Source organism: Balaenoptera borealis (genome assembly GCF_965194805.1).
Source record: "Balaenoptera borealis genome assembly, chromosome: 4".
Taxonomy (NCBI): domain Eukaryota; kingdom Metazoa; phylum Chordata; class Mammalia; order Artiodactyla; family Balaenopteridae; genus Balaenoptera; species Balaenoptera borealis.
In genome coordinates, this window is record NC_138861.1 from 131,525,960 (window position 1) to 131,550,055 (window position 24,096).

General features: G+C 36.1%; 1 protein-coding gene across 1 annotated transcript in view; it reads left to right on the top strand.

The window, feature by feature from the left end:
• Positions 1-1,254: 1,254 nt before the first annotated feature.
• ADAD1 (adenosine deaminase domain containing 1) overlaps positions 1,255-24,096 on the top strand; it is a 48,619-nt gene continuing 25,777 nt past the window's right edge. Inside the window, exons 1-7 of the mRNA XM_082389912.1 lie at positions 1,255-1,549; positions 2,306-2,494; positions 4,966-5,133; positions 9,836-9,904; positions 14,683-14,808; positions 21,575-21,698; positions 23,508-23,678. Coding sequence (XP_082246038.1) covers positions 1,378-1,549; positions 2,306-2,494; positions 4,966-5,133; positions 9,836-9,904; positions 14,683-14,808; positions 21,575-21,698; positions 23,508-23,678 — 1,019 coding nt within the window. The 5' untranslated portion in view covers positions 1,255-1,377. The remainder of the gene's footprint in view (positions 1,550-2,305; positions 2,495-4,965; positions 5,134-9,835; positions 9,905-14,682; positions 14,809-21,574; positions 21,699-23,507; positions 23,679-24,096) is intronic.

The following is a 24,096-nucleotide window of genomic DNA, read 5'->3' on the forward strand; positions in this document are numbered from 1 at the left end:
GATTTAACCCTCGAGAAGCCTTTCCCACGTAAAGAAGTAGAGGGGCATTTAAATTTTGTTATAACACTCTCACTCAATTCCATGAGTTACATGCCAAAACTCGTTTAGTAAAATACTAGTTAAAATATTTTCAACGGTCTCTCAGCAACACCTCCACCAGAGCCTCCTTCAATTTTCACAAGAGCAAAGAATTGAGGACAGGTACACTGGGTTTGCCATACCCGTTTTCAGGATTGTTCCTGGCTTGGCCCCATGTGAAGCTTCTGCAAGAGTCCAGGGTGGTTTTTTTCCTGTAAACAATAAAGACACTGTGAGGCCAAACCCTGTCCACACGGACCTTCTCAGAGTATAACTGGGGACAAAGCGAAGGGTTTCCTTGAAACTACCCACACACACAGGTAGCCCTAGGACTGCCTCCAAGGACCCTAGATAAGGAGGCCCCATTCCAGTGCTCTGTCAGGATGGAGTGGGTAGGGGGCAGGTGTGCGTAGAGGGCGTCGAGCAGGACAGTGAAGGGGCTGAACTGCTCGAAGTTACCGGCATGTTCCAGCAGTCAAGGCGGCCAGAGGGCCTGGTTACCCACTTCTCTCGGAGAGCTGGGCGCACATCCCGCGGCCTTAAACGTGCACGACGTTCCGCGGCGTCCCGACGCTTGGCGATACAAGCCGTGGAGCGCGGCGGGCACGCGCAGGCGCAGGCGCAGGCGCAGGCGCAGACGCGGGGGGCGGAAGCCCGGGCCTAGGAGACGGTTGGTGATTGGATGAGGCAGGGCGCGGGGGCGTCAGTCCCGGGCCTACAGGGACGCCGCGAGGCCGCCTTTTGAAAGACGCAGCCCTGGCCGCCTGGTTGTCAGGCCGAGCGGTCTGAAGTGAGAGGTTGCGGCAGGGAGGAAGAAGCTATGGCATCGGCGGCGGCCGGCCGGCGAGCCCCCGGCCTGCGGCTCGGTCAGAGCTGCCCGCCGGAGGGGTCTGGCCACCAGGGTTAGAAGGACAATTTTGGTGGGTGGGAGTTGGGCTGGGATTTGGGAGGCCGCCAACGGGCGGGCCGCTGCGGGTCTCAAATGTATTCTTTTTGTTGTTGTTGTTTTCCCTGACACCCGAGGAAGGGCTTTTCACCACGGACTACCTCGTGCCTTCTTTCCTCCTTGTAGCAGTGCTTTGGGGAGGGATTTAGGAGAGACAGTTCTGTCACCCGTAAAACTGCAGGCACAGAGCAGTCGTGACGTCAGTTAGAGGTTTAGCGCTTGTCATGTGAGTGTGTGTAAAGGCCGCTTATGGGATTGTGGTTGGTTTTTATTTCAGAGTATTTTTAGCTTACGTAGTACTTTTTTTTTTTTTTTGTCTTCTGACAATTTTCTTACAATTTGTAGGTGAGAAAATGTCTGGCCACGATGACTGGTTTCAGAGTTCTCGGGTCCCCAGCTTTGCCCAGATGCTGAAAAAGAACTTGCCAGTTCAGCCATCAGCCCAGACGGTAACCACACCCACAGGGTGTTCCTCGGAAAGTTACAGCCTGTCGAACATGGCATCCAAGGTTACGCAAGTGACGGGTACAAACTCTTTTACATTTGTAATAACGCCTATGTTCTTTAAGATTCTGAGATGGCCAGTTAGTTTTGTTGGGCCCCCAGTTTAAATGTTTCCTGGATATATATCCATTTACCTGTGGCCATGTCCCAACTGAAACTTGGATTTGACTCCCAGCACAGTAGAAATCCTTCCCCTGGCTACTGACTTAATTGTTCTTTACCACTTGGGTGTACAACCACTTCCAGTGTGTCTTGCCTTTTTGAGGTGAGGCTGTGTCATTCCCTTCAGGAGAGAGGACTGGATTTATACTGGTTTCTATTCCACATATCACTTAGCAGAGTGTTAAGTGTAAAGCAGGGACAGACACACTAAAAATTTGATTGAATTCAACGTGAAAGGTAATATGAAATAGTGAATGGGAAGCAGAAACTAGGTTCTAGTCCCACATCTGTCTTAATACATTTTAGGCCTTAGTGACATCATGGGTAAAACTGGCTTAGAGAGCCTCTGAAGACCTTGACATCACTGAAATTCTAGGATTCTTTGATATCACTTAATTATATGACAATGATAGCACTTTGCAAAATAGTCTTAGTACTCTAAAAGATATATACAGTAACAGGTTACACTTCTTTAGTAGTAGAAACTCATTGTTAATGAAAAACACATGTGACTGTGTCTGGAACACCTTCCATTTTAGGAAAGTGTTTGGTGCTTTTGCTTGTCTTATTCTTTTTAATTTAACCAAGTTGACAAGCATAAACATTTATTTTTAGGTAATTTTCCAGAACCATTGCTCTCCAAAGGTCTTTCATCTATTTCAAATTCTCTCCTTCCTCCGAAAAAAATATCTAAGGAATTTATAATGAAATACAAGCGTGGAGAGATAAATCCTGTATCAGCCTTGCATCAGTTTGCGCAAATGCAGCGGGTTCAGCTTGACCTTAAGGAAACAGTAACATCAGGCAAGTGCGAAGTTGTATCTGGTTGTTCCAGTGCTAGAAAATATTTTCCTATTGAAAACAGAGTATATAAGTGGTACCAAATTTGATTATCTTGTTTATTTGCCTAATGTCGGGGTTAGATAATTGCTAGTATGTCTTGACAAGGGTACTTAAGAAATTTTTATGTTCATACTTCTTTAGCCTTTTTTTAAAATTTTTTATTTATTTATTATTTATGGCTGTGCTGGGTCTTTGTTTCTGTGCGAGGGCCTTCCCCAGTTGTGGCAAGCGGGGACCACTCCTCATCGCGGTGCGCGGGCCTCTCACTATCGCGGCCTCTCTTGTTGCAGAGCACAGGCTCCAGACGCGCAGGCTCAGCAATTGTGGCTCATGGGCCCAGCCACTCCGTGACATGTGGGATCTTCCCAGACCAGGGCTCGAACCCATGTCCCTTGCATTGGCAGGCAGACTCTCAACCACTGCGCCACCAGGGAAGCCCTTCTTTAGCCTTTTGAGCCTCTAAATTTACTCATACAAAAGTTCTAAAATCACTCAATTTTAATTTTTTGTGTATGGCTAGTTTAACGGAAATCTCATCAGCCTTGTAGATTATTTTCAAGTGTGAGTACTTCTTATAGCATAAATATATTTTTGTAGGGATGTTGAATATTTGGACTCTGATGATTTTATGAGTATTCTGTGATGATGATGCCTAACAAAAATTTTAATCAAATTTGGCTTCTGCAATTTATATTTCAGAACATAATTTTTATAAAGTAAGGGAAAATAGTAGTTACCTGATTGATTCTCTGTCTGCAGACTTGTCTGTGACTAAATTTCTCCATTCTCTGTTAAACTGTCCCCTGCCAAAAGAATCTGTTAGCAGATTGGGCCTGTGGAAGGCTACAGGAGTACAGATTAGTAAAAGATAGAAAGAAGTTTCTGATTTCTTAACCTTATGACTAGTGATTAGGAAAATTAACAGGTGACAAAAATAGGTCTTAATAATGAAGTGAAGTTTTCCTAGGTCCTATCACTGTAGGTTGGATAACTTCATGTGATCAATACTATGGACTGAATATTGGTGTAATTAGTTAGCTTTCTGCCGTTCTTCTCAAACTGCCCTTGGAAAATGTAAACTATTGGTCACAGTATGAAAAAAACTTATCAGGGCAGCTCTTCGTTGAACCAAGCAAAAACTCAAAAACACAATCTAGTGATTGTTAATGGTGTTCATTTTATGTGCATAGTACTAGCTGAATAATCTGATTCAGTAGATTTGGTAGAAAAACCAGAGTGTCAGTATTTTTTAACAAGCTCTTTAGTATGGATTTAGATGATGATCAAGTTTGAGAACTTGGGGTAGAAACAGGATGAAGCTTAAAGTCTCAGCACTCTGACGCAGAGTACTTATTAACAAATTTGACACATAATATCTCACAAATAAGAATCATCTGGGCCACTTGTTAAAAATATAAAATAGTCTCAGGTTTACTAAATTTGGATTGGAGCCCAGGTGATCATGAAGGAAGGAATTTGGGAAACTGAGGTCATAGATGTTAGGAGGAAAACAGTTTACCCTGATGCAGTCTGGAGTTGCTTCTAAAATCTTGATGTACATCTTAAAGAAAAACCCAGCAGTTAATGGAATATGTAAGAAAACAAGATAATACAATAATAATGAGGCTTATATGGAGTGACACTGTATGTAGCCATTTGTAACCGGAATGGAGACTTAAAAAGGCCTCCTATAGTCTGAATACCGAGTAAAACTTGAACCAGAAAAATCTTTGGCTTGTAAATTTAGAAGATGGTTCCATTTCATTTTTCATCAGGCCAATATGAAAACTAGGTAAATGTAACTGTGTAAAGGTAATTTTTCCGGTAATTTTGGATGACTGGACAGTTTAGTTCTTTAGCATATCTTTTTTTATTATTATTTACTGTTTGGTTTTCCTTGTAAATCCCCCCCACACACCGTAAGGCTATGATGGGTTGGATTGCTTATTGTGACTCCCTGATAGAAACGTAAGATTTCTTCAAAGGGATTCCTTCTGTTCCGGAGCTTATAAGAGTATCAGGGCACTCAGAGGGTAGGAGTTGTTCAACTTCATTGGTATTGAAGTTTGAAAGAAGAGACATGTTGCCAGAGGCTCCACATCTTCCCTCTCATTGGTCATTAGATAGATATTGGGATGCTTACCATTGCCAGGCATTATACAAGGCACTGTCACTCTGTGTGTGACATGTACTCTAAGCTGGCCCTATTGTTCATGCTGAATCTGGAGCCAAACTGGCTGCTTGAAGGATTCCTCAGAACTAGTTCAGGGGCCCACTCCGCTTTGCTTTTAACCTGTATTGGCTCTGCAGAATAACTGATAGGCTGAGATAGTTTTCTGCAGTTGTACTGGGATGTTTTCCTATGTCACAGACATCTTTTGCAAGATCATACTGTGAAGTATTACAACATTCATTCTGAGTTATTTTTCAAGGTAATGTTTTGGGACCATATTTTGCTTTTTGTGCTGTGGTGGATGGTATTCAATACAAGACTGGACTGGGACAAAATAAAAAGGAGTCTAGATCAAATGCAGCAAAATTAGCTCTTGATGAGCTTCTACAATTGGCTGAAACTGAACCAAGAATTTCAGAAACATCAGGTAAATATTCTTGATTATAAAGTAGTGGTTATAAAGTGTATCATTTTCCAGAAAGAGTCACCTGAAAGATTTATGTTAATGAAGAGTTACTTGGCAACTACAAGATAGAAGTAGCAGGATTTGAATAATTTTCTTCCATTGCTGATTGCTGACTTATTTAATAGTAGTTAAAATGCTCTTGTATATTTCAACACCAGAGATGTAAACATGTTGCTGAACTGTCTGATAACTTGTCAGATTGTAGATGGGTTTGAGTCCTGAAACTTAGCTTTCTCTGTAACTTACTGGATTCTTATTATGAACTTAACACTGTGCACTTCACACGTAGAGGTTTTTAATGCAATTTTTGTTAAGTTTGCCTATGTTAAATTCGGTAATGGTAGGGTTACTTGAGAAAATAAGGGCCTAAGGTAACATAGCAAATAGGTTGAGAGTGTAAACTCCACAATTAGATCGCTCAGGATTGAGTATTGACCCTGGACAAGACAAGTTGTTTGCCTCCTAAGCCTAAGTTTCATCATTTGAAAAATGGAGACAAGGATAGATACCTACTATGGCTGTCATTAGGATTCAGTAAATAATGGATGCAAAGCTTATAACCAGTGCCTGGTGAACAGTAACATAATCAAATGACAGTGGTTCTTATTAAATATTAATCAATTTGAGGAATATATATGTTAGCATAGTAACCAGTTTTTGTCAGTATTCATTCATGTTAGATTACATTTTGGTTTAGCTATAAATGAGGCAACTTTAGTAAAGAAAAACATTTAAATTTGATTTAAACAGTGACAATAAATTCTAGTTAAATTCAAATCACCGTATGACTGGGCTTTTTTTGTTTGTTTATAACCTATTAATTTTAATATTTCTCTTGTAATACTTTCCTTAAAGTCATTTTGTTCTTTAAGTTCAGTTCTTATTCCATATATTTTAATTTTTCTGTTGTTTAATTAAAACCATTATTAAGTTTTGATGTGTAGTCTTTCTCATTGTTTTCAAAATACTGATAGTCTGTCATAGTTTGGATTAAATAAGTACTTAGGAAAGTATTTTGTTAATTTTCATATTTCTGTTCACTATTTTTTAGATTTATTAATTAATTTTTTAGGGCTGGGTATGATAATTTTGGTGTCTTATCCATGCTGGCAGTTTATCAATGGAAATTCTTTATATGTGATTATTTTATAAGCTATCAACCCACCTAGGTATGTCCCCAGCAATATTTTCCCCGTTTCTTTCCAACCATCACATGCATTTGAATCAATAAATCTATGTTTTGAGGATGTGCTATGGTAAATACTAGGACTGTGATAACTTCCAGGGACTGTGGTAAATACTAGGAATCTAGAATCAAGTAAGACCTATTCTCTACCCTCAAGGAACTAAAACACTTCGTTGAAATCAAGTTAAAATATATCTACAGAATTTCCCATGCATCTAATTTAATTATCAGAAAATGATATTTATGATTGGCTTCTCATGAAAAATGCATTTCCCCTAAGGGTTTTCAAAATGTTTATCTACAGCTAGCAAATCTTTTGCCCTGTGGGCCACAATTTTTAGTTTCTAAACATTTATCTTTTCCCTTTTTGTGAAAATTAAAGTAACATTTTCCCATCTCCACTGATGCCACTTTTATATTCACCATTGTTTTCTCAAAAAGTTCCAATAGTGCCTTAATGATGACTAAGAGTTCTTTAATAAAAGGTTTTCTCTTGGCATAGAGCCTGGAAATAATTCAATTAGGTCATCTTTTCCCTTATAATGAACTACGTTTTCTTTAAAATGTTTGTCCTAGACAACTGAGCTTAACTATTTATTTTTCTTGTGAAGGGGTATGGAAGATAAGTATTGAGTATTTATTTCTTTTCTTTGCTGTTAATGTTATAGTTGTTTTTCTAGTCTCCTTCTCCCTATTTATAATGTAAAATTTTAAAAACTTATTTTTAATTTTTTCAAAATTCTGAACTCATCAGAATTATATTTCATGTATATCTTCTTTCATATATTGTACATGGTGTTTTTGAAAGTATATTTTTAGTTTTTTGTTAACCATATAAATACTTTTTTGCTCTCTTTTCAAGAGCAGTATGATTAATGATATTATGTTAGGTTTTGAAAATCTAACACTTTTTTTTTTTTTTTTAAACACTTTGACACAGTGATTTAAGAATCTGGCTCTGTGTTTATTTTAGTTCAATATCCCTTAAAAAATCATTTAATAATGTGGTAAAAGTAATGTAAACTTTTTGTAATGCATGTATTTAAAACATAAAAATTACCAAGTTAACCGTTTTAAGTGTACAGTTCAGTAGTGTTAAGTACATTCACTTTTTTGTGCATCCAATATCCATAACTATTCATCTTGCAAAATTGAAATTCTATACTCATTAAACAGTTACCCCCATTCCCCCCTCCACCAAGCCCATGGCAATTACCATTCTACTTTCTGTCTATATGAATTTGACTACTCTAGGTACCTCATTTAAGTAGACTCATATGGTATGTGTTTCTTTTGTGACTGGCTTATTTCACTTAGCCAGTTTATCCATGTTGTGGCATGCGTCAGAATTTCCTTCCTTTTTAAGGCTGAATAATAATTCTATTGTATGTGTATACCACATATTGTTTATCCATTCATCTGTTGATGGACATTTGGGTTGCTTCTCCTTTTGACTATTGTAAATAATGCTGCTATGAACATGGGTGTACAAATATCTCTTTGACACCCTGCTTTCAATTGTTCGGGTTTTATACCCAGCAGTGGAATTGCTGGGTCATATGGTAATTTTGTATTTAATTTTTTTGAAGAACTGCCATATTGTTTACCATAATGGCTGCCCCATTTTACATTCCACCCGCAGTGCACAAGGGTTCTAATTTTTCCACATCCTTGTCAACACTTGCTATTCATTTTTTTTGATAGTAGCCATCCTAATGGGTGTGATATCATGTCTCATTGTGATTTTGATTTGCTTTCCCTAATTATTAGTGATGTTGACCATTTTTTTCATGTGCTTATTGCCCACTTGTATATCTTCTTTAGAGAAATGTCATACTTGTGTCCTTTGACCATTTTTGAATTGGGTTGTTTGGTTTTCTTTTGAGTTTTAGGAGTCTTCTGTGTATTCCGGATAACAATCACTTATCAGATATGTGATTTTAAAATATTTGCTCCTCTTTTGTGATTTGCATTTTTACTCTGTTAATAGTGGCCTTTGAGTCACAGAAGTTTTCAATTTTGAAAATGTCCAATTTGCCTGTTTTTTTTGTTTCCTGTGCCTTTCATCAGATCCAAGAAATCATTACCAAATCCAATGTCATGAAGCTTTTTGCCCATGTTTTCTTCTAAGAGTTTTATAGTTGTAGCTTTTATGTTTGGGTCTTTGATCCATATTGTGTTAATTTTTGTATATAGGGTTAGCTGAGGGTCCAACTTCATTCTTTTGCATGTGGATATCATCTAGTTTTTCCAGCATCATTTGTAGAAAAGACTGTCCTTTCCCCTACTGAATGGTATTGACACTTTTGTTGAGAATCATTTGACCACCTTTGTAAGGATTTATTTCTGCGCTCTTGATTCTATTTCATAGGTCTATAAGTGTCTGTCTTTATGCCATTGCCACACTGTTTTGATTAATGTAACTTTTGTAATTAAGTTTTGAAATCAGGAAGTGTGAGTCCTCCAACTTTGTTCATCTTTTTCAAGATTATTCTGTCTGTATATGGTGTTTCAAAATGCAGACCAACTTGTACAGTCACATTTTCTTATTTATTGAAAGCATTTGTGCTTGATAAACAGGATTTAATATCTTTAGTTTTCATTTCACTTGATCCTCACTGAATAGATGGAAAAAAATCTATCTTTCTCTGAGTTTTTAAAGTTCTGCTTATTTAAAGTCCAGAGTGTATATATCTAACTATAGTCAACATTTACTTAACTAATGTGAACCCCAAGATGACATTGTCAGTCTTTCTTTGCTAATTTCTGTGTTACAACCAGTTTCTCATTTTACTCAAAATGAGGTCCAGAGTAGAAGTTCTATTTTCTTTCTTTGTCTTTATGAATGATTTCTTGAGAGATATTGACTACTTTAGTTGAACCTTTGCTCCTGGACCCTTCTCATTTAAGCTTTCCTGATCTTTTGTCATCTCTTTAGTTTAGTGTCATGTTCTTTTCTTGTTTTTCGTGGATTTCCCAACTTGGGAACCAAATTGGAAAGCTATTGCAAAGAATGGGACTGAAAGCTTAGAAAACTTTGAATGAAGTATTCCCCTACAAGCTACTCTGATAAAATAGCATTAAAATGGTAATTTTTTACTTACTAAATTTTTGGTAGAATATTAAGTTTAAATGTTTTACCTAGTATTATTGTAAATGTAAAATTGTTCATAAGCATTTAGAACAGGGTTTCATTTTAACCGATTTTCAGAATGTTGAATCTATTACAAAGCAAGCTATATAGTAGCATAAAAATAGGGAACCCAGAAAAGTATTTGGTGTTTGTAGAATTGATTTCAGTATAGGAAAGACATTTAGCAAAGCTGAGCTAATGGATAATAGATGGTCTAGAGTTGGCAGAAGTATATAGAAAAGATAATCATTCTTGGATTGCTGTTTTATTACAGAGTAGTATGATACCTGCTCTTTGGAACATTTGATGTTTCATTTTTCCTTATGTTTTTGTTTTATTTACAGGTCCCCCTCCTATCCCTGCAGAACCTATTGTTTCACCTGAACCAGTATATGTTTCAAAAGTACATTATGGTAGGAAAGTCCTTTATGATAATTTTTTTTTTAATTAATTAATTAATTTATTTATTTTTGGCTGTGTTGGGTCTTCGTTTCTGTGCGAGGGCTTTCTCTAGTTGCGGCGAGCGGGGGCCACTCTTCATCGCGGTGCACGGGCCTCTCACTGTCGCGGCCTCTCTTGGTGCGGAGCACAGGCTCCAGACGCGCAGGCTCAGTAGTTGTGGCTCACGGGCCTAGTTGCTCTGCGGCATGTGGGATCTTCCCAGACCAGGGCTGGAATCCGTGTCCCCTGCATTGGCAGGCAGATTCTCAACCACTGCGCCACCAGGGAAGGCCTATGATAAATTTTAAAGAAGATTAACCCAATTAAAAATTATAACAGCATATAATTAAAATATGCATAGGTATGAAAATGTACATTAGTATTTTATTATTCAAACCCGTCACACTTCTACAAAGATGAGTATTTCCTTCCATACTCTGCTAAAAATGAGAGAAATAATAAAATTGGAGAGGAACTATTGAAGAAGTGGTTTTTTTCCTATAAAGAGATGGCTTATCAATATCATATAACTGCTTTTTTGAGAACTCTTTGCTTCAGTGGGCGGGTCATTAATGAAATCCAGTGGCTTTCTGGTGCTTGATGGTTGGGGTATTCATTTCAAGTAATCTATTCACTTTCTTTTAATGTTAGTTATTTGTCACTCAAGCCCAAAGAAAACTACAACTGCAATTGAAATTACTAGTTATGTGACCTAGGACCAGTTACCTCTCTGTGCACCTTAATTTCTCTATCTATAAAATGGCTACAATAATAATTATCTCATAGGATTATTGTGAGGATTAAATTATGCATGTAAAAAAAAACTTGATCAGTGCCTGGCAACAGTAGGTGCTCACTAAATAGTAACTACTATTATTTTAACATTTTATTATATTCAACATTATGTGGATTATTATATACTTTTCCCATTAGATTGTGAATCCCCTGAAAGGCAGGAAATTATCCTTAATTTCTACATTGCCTACATAGTAGTAACACTTCAGACTTTAAAGTTTAGAGTATTTGTACAACTTAAGTGAAGAACAGTGTTTCTTTCTTTGTCTTTTCCAGGTCTGAGGATTAGGATTTATGCCTTTTCAGGTTTAGTTGTCCATTGTCTTTCTGAGACAGAAAAAAACTCCATTTGTGTGCTTGTTTGGAGTAAAACGACCAGACCAGGGAAAATAGGCGCATTCAAAAGGCAAAGTCTACCAATAGTTAAACGTAGTCAGTCAAATATAGTCATTTACCCTAACAGTCATAGGAATTGATGAACAGAAGGACAGTGAGTGATCAGTCCAACAGCAATGATTTCTTAATATGAGAAGGGACTCTAGTCTTTCTTTTCAGCCTCTGTGGACATTTTTTTTTAAAGTGTTGTGGCCAAGGTCACACAGCTAGCTGGTCACCTTGATCTTTTTTTTTTTTTTTTTTTTTTTAATTTTATAGCTACTTTATTTATTAATTTATTATTTATTTTTGGCTGTGTTGGGTCTTCGGTTCGTGCGAGGGCTTTCTCTAGTTGCGGCAAGTGGGGGCCACTCTTCATCGCGGTGCGGGGACCGCTCTTCATCGCGGTGCGCGGGCCTTTCACTATAGCGGCCCCTCCCGTTGCGGGGCACAGGCTCCAGACGCGCAGGCTCAGTAGTTGTGGCTCACGGGCCCAGCTGCTCCGTGGCATGTGGGATCTTCCCAGACCAGGGCTCGAACCCGTGTCCCCTGCATTAGCAGGCAGATTCTCAACCACTGCGCCTCTGTGGACATTTTTAATGAATAGTTAGAAAGAATCCAGAGTTGGCAAATAATATAGACTACTGTTACCCTGAGAAAACAGATCAATCTATGCGGAAGAAAGAGTATGTGGTTAACAGTATGTTTAAAGAAATACATTAGTAGAGTCAGGTTTGGTAGGCTCAGGTAAGGAGTTAAAAAGTTAAAAATTGACAGTTTTCGTTTAGTCAGGAAACGGAGAACAGACATCATTATCAGGCTTGTAGGTAAACACGGGAGTTGGATGTTATCACTTTTGAAGAAAAAAAGATTTGAGATACATAAAAATCTGAACAGGTCCTGTTGGGCTAGTTATGGAGGGCATCACCATTTCGCAGCCTGTCTACTTTGCCATATTTTTACTGGAGTGTATCTTCATTTAATATAGTGATATTTTGGCTCTGAAGATAGGTTCAGGTTACTTATGATACTAAAGATCACTTGAAATTAGCAACTGGAAATCAAAGAAATGGTGTTAGCATCATGTATGTCATGTTTTTATGTCACCCTTCACTTCCAATAGTTTAGGAGAACATTTTATTTCCTCAGCAACCAGCACACATGTATAGGAAAAATAGTATTGCACTTGCTCCTTATTCCTTCATATGCATGCTAGTAAGAGATACATTTAGTAACTAAGATTTGATTATATTCACATTTGTTATTTCCTTCAACATCAGTTAAGATCAAGAGCTATATCAGTATGTTGTTAACTTCCAAACATTCTTTATGATATTCAGGTGCAACGTTCTTAATATGCAGCAAAATATTCTCTTGCCACACACATAATTCTTGATCTGTCAGTACTAATTGCAGTGTATTTTTCTGTTCTATATCATTGCACAAAATAATTGCTAACTATATAGGACATGATTAAATAAATTACAGTGCATTCATTCTGTGGAACCATTAAGAAGAAGGAGGGTAACACTAATATCTACCTCTGAATGATGCCCAAGACCAAGTACAGTAAGTCCCTTACATACAAACGAGTTCTATTCCGAGAGCATGTTTGTAAGTCCAGTTTGTTCATAAGTCCAACAAAGTTAGCCTAGGTACCCAAATAACACAATCGGCTATATAGTACTGTACTGTAATAGGTTTATAATACTTTTCACACAAATAATACATAAAAAACAAACACAAAAAATAAAACATTTTTAATCTTACTATACAGTACCTTGAAAAGTACAGTAGTATCAGCTGCATCACCGCTGCTTTTATACTTGCTTCCAGGCATCCTAGGCTTGAAATAAAGATACTGTACTACTGTATACAGTACTGTACAGTAAAGTACACAAAAGCACAACCACTTGTAGAGGATGCACACATGTGACAATGTAATGACAGACACGTGAACTAACTTACATGATTGGACATGTGAATGCACCTTTGCATCTTTGAAAGTTCACAACTTGAAGGTTCGTATGTAGGGAGCTTACAGTAAATGCAAAGTGGATTTTAGCATGCCCCAGTTTTTATTTTTTAAAGTAGTGTATGTTTAGATGTATTTTTTGTTTATCAAAATATCCATACTGGTAATAGTGGTTGCATTTGGAGAGGGAGACTTCTGAATGTACATCTCTTATATTGCTGTTACAGTGGAAAAAAAACGTTTCACTTTATAATATCATCAAATGAATATGCTTCTCCTGTATCATAAGTTTTTGGTAATAAGCTGAGCCAAGTTGTTGAGTGCTTCTCAGTCATATTTTTACCGCATAAACACCAAAAGCTAATTTTTACACCACACGGTAGTTTTACTAAATTAAATGAAATATATGCTAGCATGCAATTATAATAATTTGCACCTTCGCATTGTATGCTTTGTGGTTAGATAAAAGAATATAGCAAGTAGTTCATTCTTCTGATTGTGTTTATGATGTTCTTTAACTCTTTCTTGATGTGACTTTACATGTTTTTGCTAAAGAGCATCAACAGTATTAACAAAGAAAAATTCAAGTTTGACGAATATAAGTAAAAACTTGTAAATGGCCTAGCTGAAATGAGTTGTATTATCTGTGACTACTAACGTTAAATTTTTATCATTTATGTGCCTTTTTAATATAATTATTAAGCAGGTAAAAAGAATTTCTGTGAAAAATATAGTTATACAATTCATATATATGCAAGGTATGAGAGCAAAATTGTTTCATTTACTTTTTTCTTCTGAAGATATAATGGACTGCGAACCACTTGATAGACTACTTAGCAACTATCATGCAACTAACAGGAACTATCAGTGTTTAGTAAACAACTAAACTTTGAGAAATACTATATTACGTGATTCTGCAACCTCTCATTCTCTAGAATAATGATTCTTCCCTGGGGATATACAAGCATACATACACAAAGCAACAGATGGTCAGGGCCCTATCTCAGAACCTCAAGTCTTTCAGTTTTTTTAAAAGGTCCATGGGTGACTTTTGATGTATATTCTTGGTTATAACTGTTCTATGGTAATCCTGATTACTTCAGACTATCTCCCTTCAAAGTTTGGGACTTTTTTTTTAGTGGGAACGTGGAACTATATCAAGAGTCTTAAGTGTTTAGTACTTTGCAGTGGTTCTCAGTGGGGCAAATACTTAGGAGTATATTTTGATTGTCACAATGATTGGGGAAGACTGCTGGCATTCATTGAGATGTTGCTTGTCAGGCAATGTGGGACAGTCCCATACAACAGAGAATTGTCTTGTGTCCTGTGTGACTTTTGAATGTTTTATCAATTATAAATTAGTAATCCTCTAATATGTAATACTTGTACATCTTTTTACAAGAATCTATCCAAAAAGCTCAATAACTTGTGTTCTTTTAGAATGGAATACTTTAAAATCTCAATCATGACATAAATTATAAATTTGCTTACATATCTCTATAAATTAACTCATTCAGTTGAAAGGTTATAAGAGGAATAATAGAGACCTCTGGGAGAAAGCACAGTGTTCCTCAAATTCATGTTGCATTTGATTTTTTTTTCTAGAAGGGAGACATATTCAGTTCGCAAAGATTTCACAGATTGTTAAAGAAACATTTTATCAACTAATTTCTAATCATTCAGAGTATCTGAAATGTAGCAACTCATTAGCTGCTTTTATAATTGAAAGAGGTAAGTGCAAGTACTTGGGATGTGTTCATTTGTACAAAAACTATTAAGTAACTTAATGATCTGAACTACGCTATAGTAATATTTTAATTAACTATCTTTGCCCCTGTTGACAGTGGTGCTGCATTTATTTGAAATGGCCTTTTCTAGTAGGTGTGGGTCATTAAACACAAAGATTCTCAAAGATAGAGATAAAGTATACTGAACAGGAACCAATAGAGAACTGCAGAATGGTAAAATAACCTAATATTTTAATCAGTAACTGTGTTGGAGTCACTACCAGCTTGAAATCTAACCTCATTATAACAAATATTGACAGGGACTCTATAAAAATTAACATATTTTCTTCACTTTCAAAGAATAAAAGATTAAAGTGAAAAATCATGAATCTATGTTTTTTCCTGTGAATATTATGATGTGATTCCAATTACATTTTATCTTTTATTTATCCTGTAATGTTCTAGATTGATCATTCATTAAACACGTTTGAATTTTATATTCATCTCTGAATAAGATATTATAGATGATATAAAAACAACTTGATATTTGGTTCTTATTCTTAAGGATTTTTTGTGACCTAGGTGGGGAGAAGATATGTATGATTGTTCAAGGGTCAACTTTAGTTAGAAATCATGGAGCATGATACCTCCATGCTTTCTCATTCTCTCTCAAGATCACTTTGGCTATTTGGGTGTTTTTGTGTTTCCATACAAATTGTACAATTACTTGTTCCAGTTCTGTGAAAAATGCTGTTGATATTTTGATAGGGATTGCATTGAGTCTGTAGATTGCCTTGGGTAGTATGGTCATTTTAAGAATATTCTTCCAGTCCTTGAGCACGGTATATCTTTCCATTTATTTGTTGTCAACTTCAATTCTTTCATTAACGTCTTACAGTTTTCTAAGTATGTCTTTTACTTCCTTGGTTAGATTTATTCCTATGTATTTTATTCTTTCTGATGCAATTTTAAATGGGATTGCTTTTTTAATTTGTCTTTTTGATAGTTCATTATTAGTGTATAGAAATGCAGTAGATTTCTATATATTAATTTTGTATCATGCAACTTTACTGAATTCATTTATTAGTTGTAATAGTTTTTTGGTGGAGTCTTTAAGGATTTCTATATTTAGTATGTCATCTGCAAACAGTGACAGTTTTCCTTCTTCTGATCCAATTTGTTTTCCTTTTATTTCTTTTTCTTGTCTGATTACTGTGGCTAGGGCTTCCAATACTGTGTTGAATAAAAGTAGTGAGGGTGGGTATCCTTATCTTATTCCTCTGATATAAGAAGAAATGCTTTCAGCTTTTCACCATTGAGTATGATGTTGGCTGTGGGTTTGTCATATATGGCCTTTATTATGTTGAGGTATGTTCCGTTGCTACCCACTTTGTTGAGAGTTTATTTTTTTAATCATAAACGGATGTTGAATTTTGCTGAAAGCTTTTTCTGCATCTATTGAGATGATCATATGCTTTTTAATTTTCAGTTTGTTAATGTGGTGTGTCACATTGATTGATTTGTGTATATTAAACCATCCTAGCATCCCCGGAATAAATCCCACTTGATTATGGTGTATGATCCTTCTTTCAATGTATTGTTGAATTTGGTTTGCTAATATTTAGCTGAAGATTTTTTTGCATCTGTGTTTAGGCGTATTTGTCTGTAATTTTCTTTTTTTGTGGTATCTTTGTCTGGTTTTGGTATCAGGGTAATACTGGCCTTATAGAATGAGTTTGGAAGTGACCCCTCCTCTTCAATTTTTTGGAATAGTTTGAGAAGAATAGGTATTAACTCTTCTCTGAATGTTTGGTGGAAGTCACCTGTGAAGCCATCTGGTCCTGGACTTTTGTATGTTGGGAGTTTTTAAATTACTGATTCAATTTCATTACTAGTAATTGGTCTGTTCATATTTTCTGTTTCTTCCTGGTTCAGTCTTGGGAGATTGTATGTTTCTAGGAATTTATCTGTTTCTTGTAGGGTGTTCATTTTATTGGCATATAATTGTTCAGAGTAATCTCTTATGATTCTTGGTATTTCTGTGGTGCCAGTTGTAACTTCCCTTTTTTCATTTCCAGTTTTATTTATGTGGGCCTTCTCTCTTTTTCTTGATGTATCTGGCTAAAGGTTTGTCAATTTTGTTTCTTTTCAGAGAACCAACTCTTAGTTTCATTGATCTTTTCTATTGTTTTTTTTTTTTTTAGTCTCTATTTCATTTATTTCTGCTCTGGTCTTTATGATTTCTTTTCTTCTATCTTTAGGTTTTGGTTATATCTATTTTTCTTGTTCTTTTAGGTGTAAGGTTAGATGATTTATTTGAGATTTTTCTTGTTTCCTGAAGTAGACTTGTTTTTTTCTAATTTTTTTAGAAGTTTTATAGTTTTATTTTATGTATGTATGTATGTATGGCTGCATTGGGTCTTTGTTGCTGCACTCCAGCCCTCTCTAGTTGCGTCGAGTGGGGGCTACTCTTCATTGCAGTGTGTGGGCTTCTCATTGCAGTGGCTTCTCTTGTTGCGGAGCATGGGCTTTAGGTGTGCGGGCTTCAGTAGTTGTGGCACACAGGCTCAGTGGTTCTGGCTCACGGGCTCTAGAGTTCAGGCTCAGTAGTTGTGGCACACAGGCTTAGTTGCTCTATGGCATGTGGGATCTTCCCAGACCAGGGCTCAAACCAGTGTCCCCTGCATTGGCAGGTGGATTCTAAACCACTGCACCACCAGGGAAGCCCTGAAGTAGACTTGCTTTAATTTCCTTCTTACATCTGCTTTTGCTATATCCCATAGGTTTTGGGTCGTTGTGCTTGCAGTTTCATTTGTGTCCAGGTATTTTTTTATTTCCTTTTTGATATCCTCAGTGATCCATTGATTGTTTAGTAGCATGTTGTTTAGACTCTACCTGTTTGTGTTTTTTTGTGCTTTTTTTTCTTGTGATTGATTTCCACTTTCATAGCGTTGTGGTCGGAAAAGATGCCTTATATGATTTCAGTATTCTTAAATTTACTGAGACTTATTTTGTGGCATAACATGTGATCTGTCCTGGAGAATGTTCCATGTGCACTTGAAAAGAATGTGTATTCTGCTCTTTTGGATGAAATGTTCCATATATGTTTAATTCCATCTGGTCTGATGTGTCATCCAAAACCGACGTTTTCTAATTGATTATGTGTCTGGATGGTCTGGCCATTGATGTAAGTGGGGTGTAGTCCCCTACTATTACTGTATTATTGTCAATTTCTCCTGTTACGTTTATTAATATTTGCTTTATATATCTAGGTCCTCCTATGTTGAGTGCTTTACATTTACAATTGTTATATATACTTTTAGGATTGATCCCTTTATCATTGTGTAGTGTCCTCTTTTGTCTTTTTACTGTCTTTATTTTAAAGTCTGTTTTGTCTGATAATAAGTATTGCTATTCCAGCTTTCTTTTCATTCTGTTTGCATGGAATACCTTTGTCCCCTTCACTTTCAATCTGTGTGTGTCTTTAGATCTGAAGTGAGTCTCTTGTAGGCAGTATGTATGTGGATCTTGTTTTCTTATTCAGCCACTTTATGTCTTTTGATTGGAGATGTTAGTTCATTTACATTTAAAGTAATTATTGATAGATATATACTTATTACCATTTTGTTAATTACCATTTTGTTAACTTGTTTTCAGGTTATTTTTGTAGTTCTTTTTTGTCCCTTTCTTCTTTTGCTCTCTTCCCTTGTGATTTGATGACTGTCTTTAGCAGTTGTGTTTGGATTCCTTTCCCTCTTTTGTGTGTGCATCTGTATTACAGGTTTTTCGTTTATGTCTACCATGAGGTACATATATATATATATATGAGTGATTATTTTAAGTTGATGATCTTTCAAGTTCATATGCATTCTTATCACCCTGTATTTTTACTCCCCCCAAAGGTTAATGTATTTTACATCTTTTTGGCGTGTGTATCCCTTAACTACTTGTTGTGGCTATAGATGATTTTACTGCTTTTGTTTTTTAACCTTCCTACTAATTTTATAAGTGGCTGATCTATCAACTTCACTGTATGTTTGCCTTTACCAGTGAACTTTTTCCTTTCGTAATTTTCATATTGCTAATTGTGATCTTTTCTGTTTAGAGCAGTCCCTTTAACATTTCTTGTAAAGCTGATTTTGTGGTGCTGAACTGTTTTCGCTTTTGCTTATCTGTAAAATCTTTGCTTTCCTTCAAATCTAAATGATAACCTGGTCAGGTAGAGTATCCTCTACTGTAGGTTTTTTCCTTTCATTGTAGGTTTTTTTCCTTTCATTGCTTTGAATATATTGTGCCACTCCCTTCTGGCCTGCAAAGTTTCTGCTGAACAGTCAGCTCAAAGTCTTATAGGAGTTCCCTTGTATGTAACTAGTTGCCTTTCTCTTTCTGCTATTCTCTTCCTTTATCTTTAATATTTGCCTTTTTAATTATAATGTGTCTTGGTTTGAACCTCTTTCAGTTCATCTTTTTGGGACTGTATGACTCCTGGACCTGGATTCTATTTTCTTCCCCAGGTTAGAGAAGTTTTTAGCTACTATTTCTTCAAATAAGATCTCTGCCCCTTTCTGTCTCTCTTCTCCTTCTGGGACCCCTATAATGCACATGTTAGTATGCTTGGTATTGTTTCAGAGGTGTCTTACACTATCCTCATTTTTTAAATTCTTTTTTTTTTTCTCTTTAGCTTAGGTGATTTCCACCACTCTGTCTTCCAGATCACTGATTCATTCCTCTGTACTAGCTAATCTACTGTTGATTTTTTTAGTGTATTTTTAATTTTAGTTATTGAATTCCTCAGCTCTGTTTGGTGGTTCTTTATATTTTCTACCTCTGTGTTCATCCATTCTTCTCCTGTTTTCAGTGAACATCTTTATGATCATTATCTTGAACTCTTTAATTAAATAGATTGCATATCTCCACTTCATTTATTTCTTTTTGTGAGGTTATATCTTATTCCTTCATTTGGAACATAATTCTCTGTCTCTTCGTATTGCCCAATTCTCTATGTGTTTATTTCTATGTGTTAGGTAGTTCAGTTACATTTCCCCCTCTTGGAGAAGTAGCCTTTTGTAGGAAACATCCTATGGGGCCCAGCAACACATTCTTCTCTGGTCACCAGGGCTGTATACTCTAGAGGTGCCCTCTATTTGGAATGTGTGTGCCCTTCTGTTGTGGTGGGGCCTACTACTCTGGGCATGCGGATAGGCAGGGCTGGCCCCTGACCCAGTTGGCTGTAAGACCAGACCCTGTGTGGTGGCTGTGAGCCCAGTGGAGGACAGGGTAGGCTTCCCTGCCATTTCCTCTTACATCTTCGTGTATTTCTTCTTTTGGTTATTCCCTCTTTTTCCTACATTATCAAACTCTAGTATCTTCCTGAAACATTGCAGTTTGAGTTACAGAGAAAGAAGCTGAGCTCTTGGCTACACTACTGCCCGTTATAACTCAGAACATACATCACCATTCCAGAACTTACACTGACACTATATGATTCCCTTATATCACCCCATCCCCCACGCCCATACTAGAACTTTTTGGCCAACCCAATACATTAGAGATAATAGAACATTTTTACTTTTCTCATCTAATCCTACTCCTCCAGCTTCCTTTATCTCAGTAAATGGCATCCATCCACATGCTAAAAATCTAAGTCATCCATTATTTATCCCTTCCCCTAACAACTTACAATTTATCTTCAAGTCCTGTTTATTATATCCTCAAACTCTATCTCAGATCTGATCTTTTTTTTTTTTTTTTTCATTTAACCTCCATCATTTGAGTCTTAAGTCATTATCTCTGACCTGGACTACTGTAACAGACCCCCTAATTCAGCTTCTTGGACATTACTGGAATATCCTTTACCCTGCTCCTTATGCTGCTCACTCCTCATAATGAAACTTAAATTTCAGTTTCATAAGGAGGGATTCTGCAACTGGACTTCATGAGGTAATCTTTCCTCCTAATATTCTTTAAATTAGTCATGTATCTGTTTCCTTCAAAGCTTTTATTACAATTTGTGGTTTTAGTCTTTTTCTTCTCTCCTATTAGAAGCTTCATGAAGGTCTGTCTTGTTCAGTGTTTTATTCCTAGCATCTATTTCACTGCCTAGTATTTGGTAGGACCGCAACAATTTTTGTGGAATTAATGGAAGTCCTTTCTTAGGTAGTTGCTAATGTGGAACTGAACTTTGAAAGACTAAGACTAGAGATTTTCTGAAATCGACACAAAGGTAAAATAGCGTGAGATAGGTATTCAGAGAAGAATATTTAGAGAAAAAAGAACAACGATCTAGCGACTAGGGTATAGAAAGGCCACACAGTTAGGAGGTGAAAGGAAAAAACTATCTTCTGAGCATAGAGTTTCAAAGAAATCTCAAATGGGGTACAGCAAAAAATGATTCTATTGATTGTAGGAGAAATGTAGACAAAGTATAATATAAAAATCTGCCTTTTAAGTTGAGATATTATTGAAGTATTTTTTAAATTTTGCTTCTTAGAAGACTCTCAAACTCTTATTTGAAATTGTAGAATTACTTTTCCAACTTTTTGGTCAATATATTTTACTAACTTTAAAATAGTAAGGTAGACTTCTTCATTGAACTACTGGTATAATTAATTCATTTAACCTACTCTCTTTTTGTACCAGGCATTTACTAGATGCTCAAATAAAAGTTTGTTGAATATAAATGGGAAAAAAAATGGTAAGAAAGAGGTGGAGGTTGAACATAGGGAAGAGGAAGGTAAAAATAACCTGCTACTGTTAACCTTTTCTTTCAGCTGGACAGCACGAAGTTGTAGCTATAGGCACAGGTGAATACAATTATAGTCAGTGCATTAAGCCAAATGGAAGAGTGTTGCACGATACTCACGCTGTTGTTACGGCAAGGAGATCTCTCCTTAGGTAAGGTAACAAATATATTTAATTAAATATATTAAATATATATAAATATATCTGTTAATATTTAACAAATATATTTAACGCCATCAAATATTAATGCACTTAGCCAAAAGCAATCACATATATATGTCTTTATTTACAAATGGAATTTTACTCATCATTGAGCCAAGGGTATGGCAGTCTCTTACTTATCCAAGCCATCTGATATTTTCATGTCACTTTTGGAAACCTTATAGTAATTTCAGTGTCTAGCCTATGAATTTTAGTGGCTTCTGTTATCAAGACCTTATGAACTCAGTTTTAAGAGTCATACAACCTTTTTTTAAGATAAAAATACTGTTTTTATTACTGGTAAAAGTAATTAGAGAGTATAGCTTTAGATCTGGACCAAGTATGCTTGGTAATATTTCACCCCTGAATTAGCCATACTTATCCAAAGGCAGAAATCAATGAGTTTCCACTCATGAGGTCTGGACAAAGTTTACCATATAGCAGAGTGTCGATAAAGTATTTTTTAGGCTGGCAGATATCAGAGAGAAAGAGAGAAAGGGGCTGAAGTGAGGATGCCTAGTTTCTTTTTCCAAACTTATCAGTCACTCTGCTCCTTATAAGAGGCATAAGTAGCAGATAGTAGAGAAATAAACCAAGAATGTTACTCTTTGGAATTCCTTTTCTGTAAAAACATGAAAAGTGGGAAATGAGCATTACCTCCTGCAGTATTTACCAGCTTTTGTTCTCTTAAGTCATTAAGTTTTACTTTTTATAAAACATTTTTAATCAAATTTTTCAAACAAAAGTGAGAATCATAATTAATTCCATCATTAAGTTGTCAGCATTCTGATACCAATACCCAATGATCATATCCAATTATTAGCATATCCAGTTATTAGGATTCTGTTGTTCTTATTTAATTTATGCACCCTCACTTTTTGCTGGTGGTGTTTTTTTGCTGGAGTATTTTAAAACAAATTTAGACATATTATTTTATCTGAAAAACTTAAGTATATATCTCTAATAATAAGAAAAGAATCCTGTAATCTTAAAAGGAAAGCTTTTGGGAAGTCCGTGAAGGTAATGCAACTCATTGTCCTCCCATCCCCCTTGGTGCTTAGTGAATTATTTGACCCCTTTAAAACTACCTCTTTTGTGTTTATTTCTTGTCATGCTTGGTTGGCACTGTCATTTATACTGGTGCTTAATATTTTATTATATATTTCTGATGATAGGATTAAAATCATGGTTCTTTAAATAAGCAAAATAGTATTTGTCCTCTGATTTGATTAGTAATTGTCTTTCAGGAAATCTATTTCACTTCTTAATTTAACTTACAGGCTTTGTTATGTTATTCCTACGCTCTTGTGTTTTTGTCTTCAGAACCACTAAGCAGCGGGAACCACAGTTGTTGTTTGTCTGCCTGTTTTGTCATGGAAGGGAAAATAGAAGTAAAGCAGAAAATTGATACTTCACCTAGGAGGCTGGGAGCAGAGCTGTCTAAGAAAGAAGGGAGGAATCAGTAGAGAAATGGGTCTTTTGCAGAAAATGATAGTTGAGTACTTTAATGTGAAATGAGAGTGGAGTGGTAGTCGAGGAATGATGCTTTAAGGCAGGTCACCGGGCAGACTGGGCTCTAACTGAAGACTTCTCAAGGGATTTAATTCTTCATTAAGTAAGGCTAAGATTATTTTACAAGTTCCTATCAATATCAAAACTTTTGACATATAGGGACATTGTTCATAACATGAATATAATGTTTGTTTAAGATACTTCATTTTTAAATTTTCTTACTTGATAAAGTTCTATCATTAATTTTAGGTACTTTTATAGACAACTTCTACTCTTCTACAGCAAAAATCCTGCTATGATGGAAAAATCAATATTTTGTACAGAACCAGCTTCTAATCTACTCACTCTCAAGCAGAATATCAACATTTATCTCTATATGAACCAGTTGCCTAAAGGATCAGCCCAGATTAAGTCACAATTGTAAGTATTATGGAAGCTGTTTTTAAAAGCATCTAGGATGGCCATATCATGCATTCTGAATCCATACAGCAAAAGAGCAAGTAAATTCATATCTATCCGTATTCTTCCTCCAGCCTTGAGGTTATTTGTAGGCTGCAAGAGACCACAAATTCTTTCTCCTTCCCCTCCACTCAGTCTGATCCATTACTACTACTTAAATATTCCATGTACTTCACCGCTCTCCTTTTGATGCTGTTGAAAATCTTCTATTCCTTTCTAGTTGTAATACTTCATAAACTTTAGCAAGTATGGATTTATATACTCTTCACATACTAACACAAGAGTTAAGGAATGCAGTCTATTCTTCTGGTAAGTCTGTGGCCAAAACTTCATTATCTTGATGAATGGGTAGCATCAGTTAGCATGAAGTTTGAACAAC